This window comes from Triticum dicoccoides, unplaced genomic scaffold, assembly GCF_002162155.2.
Source record: "Triticum dicoccoides isolate Atlit2015 ecotype Zavitan unplaced genomic scaffold, WEW_v2.0 scaffold53847, whole genome shotgun sequence".
NCBI lineage: Eukaryota > Viridiplantae > Streptophyta > Magnoliopsida > Poales > Poaceae > Triticum > Triticum dicoccoides.
In genome coordinates, this window is record NW_021280294.1 from 44,738 (window position 1) to 48,327 (window position 3,590).

At 57.6% G+C, this 3,590-nt stretch overlaps 1 protein-coding gene across 1 annotated transcript; it reads left to right on the forward strand.

The window, feature by feature from the left end:
- Positions 1-2,579: 2,579 nt before the first annotated feature.
- Positions 2,580-3,320, forward strand: LOC119346881 (UDP-glucosyltransferase UGT13248-like). The gene has a single exon (XM_037615991.1). It carries the CDS (start codon positions 2,652-2,654, stop codon positions 3,318-3,320), a length of 669 nt encoding a protein of 222 aa, XP_037471888.1. The 5' UTR covers positions 2,580-2,651.
- The last annotated feature ends 270 nt before the right edge of the window (positions 3,321-3,590 follow it).

The following is a 3,590-nucleotide window of genomic DNA, read 5'->3' on the forward strand; positions in this document are numbered from 1 at the left end:
ACACGCCTCCTCGCCGTATTCATACCCCTCCATTAAGCCCACGTGGAAGCCGAGAAACCTACTCCGGCCACACGTTCGCTCATGACCGGGCCGGCATTAAACGCAACACTGGCCGAGCTCCTCCCTGCCGACCTCTATTTATATGAGGCCAGATGCCGGCCAAGAATCGCACCCCTCTGCCGCTCCCATCTCCCACTTCATCATTTTCTCCACTCCTTCAATGGCTTCCGAAGAGCAGTTCTCTGGCATACAAGCTGGCTGGGTGGCCCGCTGAGCCAGCTGTATACGAGCGAGGCATCTCGCCGCTTCACCTCCCACACCTGACCCGACCGAGCAAGTTGCCGGCCCAGGCCACCGTATGGTTCAGCAACTCGCCACTCCTGGCCAACTCGATGAGGAGTGGTGAGTTGCTCCGCACCGACACGATGGGGAACACGGTAGCACGAGCATCACCGCATCCAGTGCCTGCGACTGCGCCATCCGTCATCGACGAGCTCGTAGTCACGCCATGGATGTGGACGAGGTGGTGGCCAGCACATCCGCGCCCGCCGACATCATTGAGGAGAAGTAGAACACAGGAAGCCGTCGCCGCTTGGATCCCACAAAGGTCACCGCCGAGGCGACACCAGCATACACAGCCGGGGTTTCGTCCGGTTCTTATTTATCTCAGACCATCGTCGGCTCCCGACTGGGCTTCACGAAAGCGGACGTGCCCCCTTCCCTTTCGGGTGAAGCATCAACCATGGGTTCCACTTCGATGAGCGGTGGGAAATGAGCCACCCTTTGCGCCGAAGCATATATCTCCGGGGCTCCCGACAATCCGGTGAGGTGGCTGCCGGACATGGGGAAGACAAGCCACGACCGGCTGTAGACTAGTGTAGTGTATCCGTGTCATGGGAGTGGAGCTCTACGCAACCATACGTGCACATAGTTTAACCTTTTTAGTTGAAAATATGTCCAAAATGTAACCGTTCTCGTCCGGTTTGTATGAAATTCGTCATGTTTGTATGAAATCCGGCCATGTTTACATGAATTTCATGTGGTATGTTGAAAAGGAGTTTGAAATGTATGCGGATAGCGTTGGATGTCGACATCCTTTATCCCTGTCTGCGGACGGAGATTTTTGCGGGTTACCATTAGAGATGCCTTTACCTCCAATTCGGCTGAAGACGTGGGAAACTACATGAGCACCTTCTCTTGTCAAGGTGAGCGTGAAGGTGACTTGGTAGGTGATAGCCATGCTCAGAGAAGCTTCCCATAACAGAACAAAAAACATAGGAGTAACATACTTGGCCGCCACTCTACTCCAATCCTACTGCTAAAGCGCCTATATATTGGGAAACGTTTGCGTACGGCAGACCGGCCGAGCGTTCGGCCGGTCACACGCCGCGTCACGTACCTTTTGATCGCTCCACGTGGGCATCTGGGTCCATCCCACCGCTTCCCCTTATCCTTTTATATCCTTCCCTCGGCTTAGCACATCCACTCGTTCCCCAAATCTTCCTTCCCCAATCTCTCTGATTCTAATCCCCTCTCACCGCAACCACTCCTTGCCGGCCATGGTCAGCCACACCACGGCAATCTTCCCCGGCGAGCTGTCCTGCTTTGGTGCTCGCGCAGCTCCTCCCTCACCCACGCATGCAGGAGGGTTGCGTGGTGGACTGGTGGTGCGGTGTTGCAAATGGAGAGCGCCGGCGGCTATGGGACGGGTGGTGTGGCAAGACGCTGCTGGAACAGCCATGGCGTTGACCAGACAACAATCAAGCGGCGCTGCAAACCAGCGTTGCCGGTGACGGAGATGGCAGGCTCTGGTGCTGCAACCGGCTAGGTTTTTGCTGGAAGCGGCCAATGAAAAAGCTACCTGCACAGCGGCCAATCGACGGTCGGCGGTGCTACAATCGGTGGTCGGCGAGCTGCAACCGCGCCGTCGCTGCCAATGTTGGAACCATCGAAGCAAAAGGCTGGAAGCAGCGGCGCAAAAAGCTGCAACCGGCAAACGATTTTGCTACATTCATCATGGCGGACCTGCGCCCCCGCGACGACGGTGACATTTTTTGCTGCAACCGTCGTCTGATTTTGCTACTATCGGCGAGGTAATTTGTTACATCCATGGTGGCGGAGCTGCGATGTCGGCGACCAAATTTCTTTTTGCTGCAACCGTCGTCTGATTTTGCTACTATCAGTGAGGTAATTTGCTACATCCATGGTGGCGGAGTTATGGTGGTCACCACCGGCAGTGTAGGAACTTCCCATCAAGGATGCTGGAAACGCCCGGCGAAAAAGCTGCAACCACTCGACGGCGACGGGAGCGCGGCGGCGCGGGCAGCCGACGAGGACGAGCGCGGCGCCGCGGGCGCCGGCGAGCATGGGCGGCGCAGGGGCAAGCGCGGAGTCGTGGCTGGTCAGCGAGGGGAGGAAGCAGGAGACCTGGCGGAGCTGTCGAGAGGAAGAAGACGAGCGCACGAGGGGGCGAGAGGAGAAATCGTGTGGTGTAGATGCGCGCATCGTGCGGCTAGGGGCTGACCGGCCGAACGGTTCAGCTGGCGCACCGGCGCCTATTGGTGCCCCTATATATTTCTGTTGCGTGAAACATCCAAAGCAGAGCAAAACAGAGCTTCTTGCGCAGAACTGAAAGCCAAGAAAACAGAGACATGGAGAGCGCGAGCATGCCGTCCGGCGATGAGCGTGGCGGCGGTGTGCACGTCCTGCTGGTGCCGCTGCCGGCGCAGGGCCACATGAACCCGATGATCCAACTCGGCCGGCGCCTCGCTTACCACGGCCTGCACCCCACGCTCGTCGCCACGCGGTACGTGCTCTCCACGGGCCCGCCCCCCGGCGACCCCTTCCGCGTGGCCGCCTTCTCCGACGGCTTCGACGACGGTGGCATGGCCTCCTGCCCGGACCCCGTCGAGTACTGCCGCAGGGCCGAGGCCGTGGGGTCCGAGACGCTGGCGCGGGTCATCGCCGCCGAGGCGCGCGCCGGGAGGATGCCGTCCGTGATGGTCTACGACCCGCACATGGCGTGGGCGCCGCCTGTGGCAAAGGCGGCCGGCGTGCCGACCGCGGCGTTCATGTCGCAGTCGTGCGCCGTGGACCTGATCTACGGTGAGGCGTGGGCGGGGCGCGCGCCGCTGCCCATGGCCGACGGGAGGGCGCTGCGTCGCCTGGGCGCGGTGAGCGTGGACCTCGGGCCCGAGGACCTGTCGCCGTTCCTCGTGTCGCCAGAGCTGTACCCCAAGTACCTCGACGTGTCCATCCGGCAGTTCGAGGGCCTCGAGGACGCCCTAATTATCCATAAATTTAGGCCTAATTATCCATAGCCACCCCATGGTTATATTGCGATTCATCGCATATTTCGTATGCACGTTTTGATTAAAGATTATTCTTCCTCTTCACTTTAGTATCACTCATTATGCTTTCAATCCTTTTGATGCTACGTTATGAGTTATTAAAAACATTAATTTATAAATAAATGTATAAATCCACACATTTCAACTAGAAAAGATGATTTGTATTCTCCGACTCTGCTAGACTATATTCTAGATTATGGTATTATAGTTTGTAATCTTGTTAGGAAATTTCATTTTGTA

Coding starts and splice junctions, on each gene's coding strand:
- LOC119346881 (XM_037615991.1), top strand. CDS start 2,652: ATGGAGAGCGCGAGCATGCCGTCCGGCGATGAGCGTGGCGGCGGTGTG.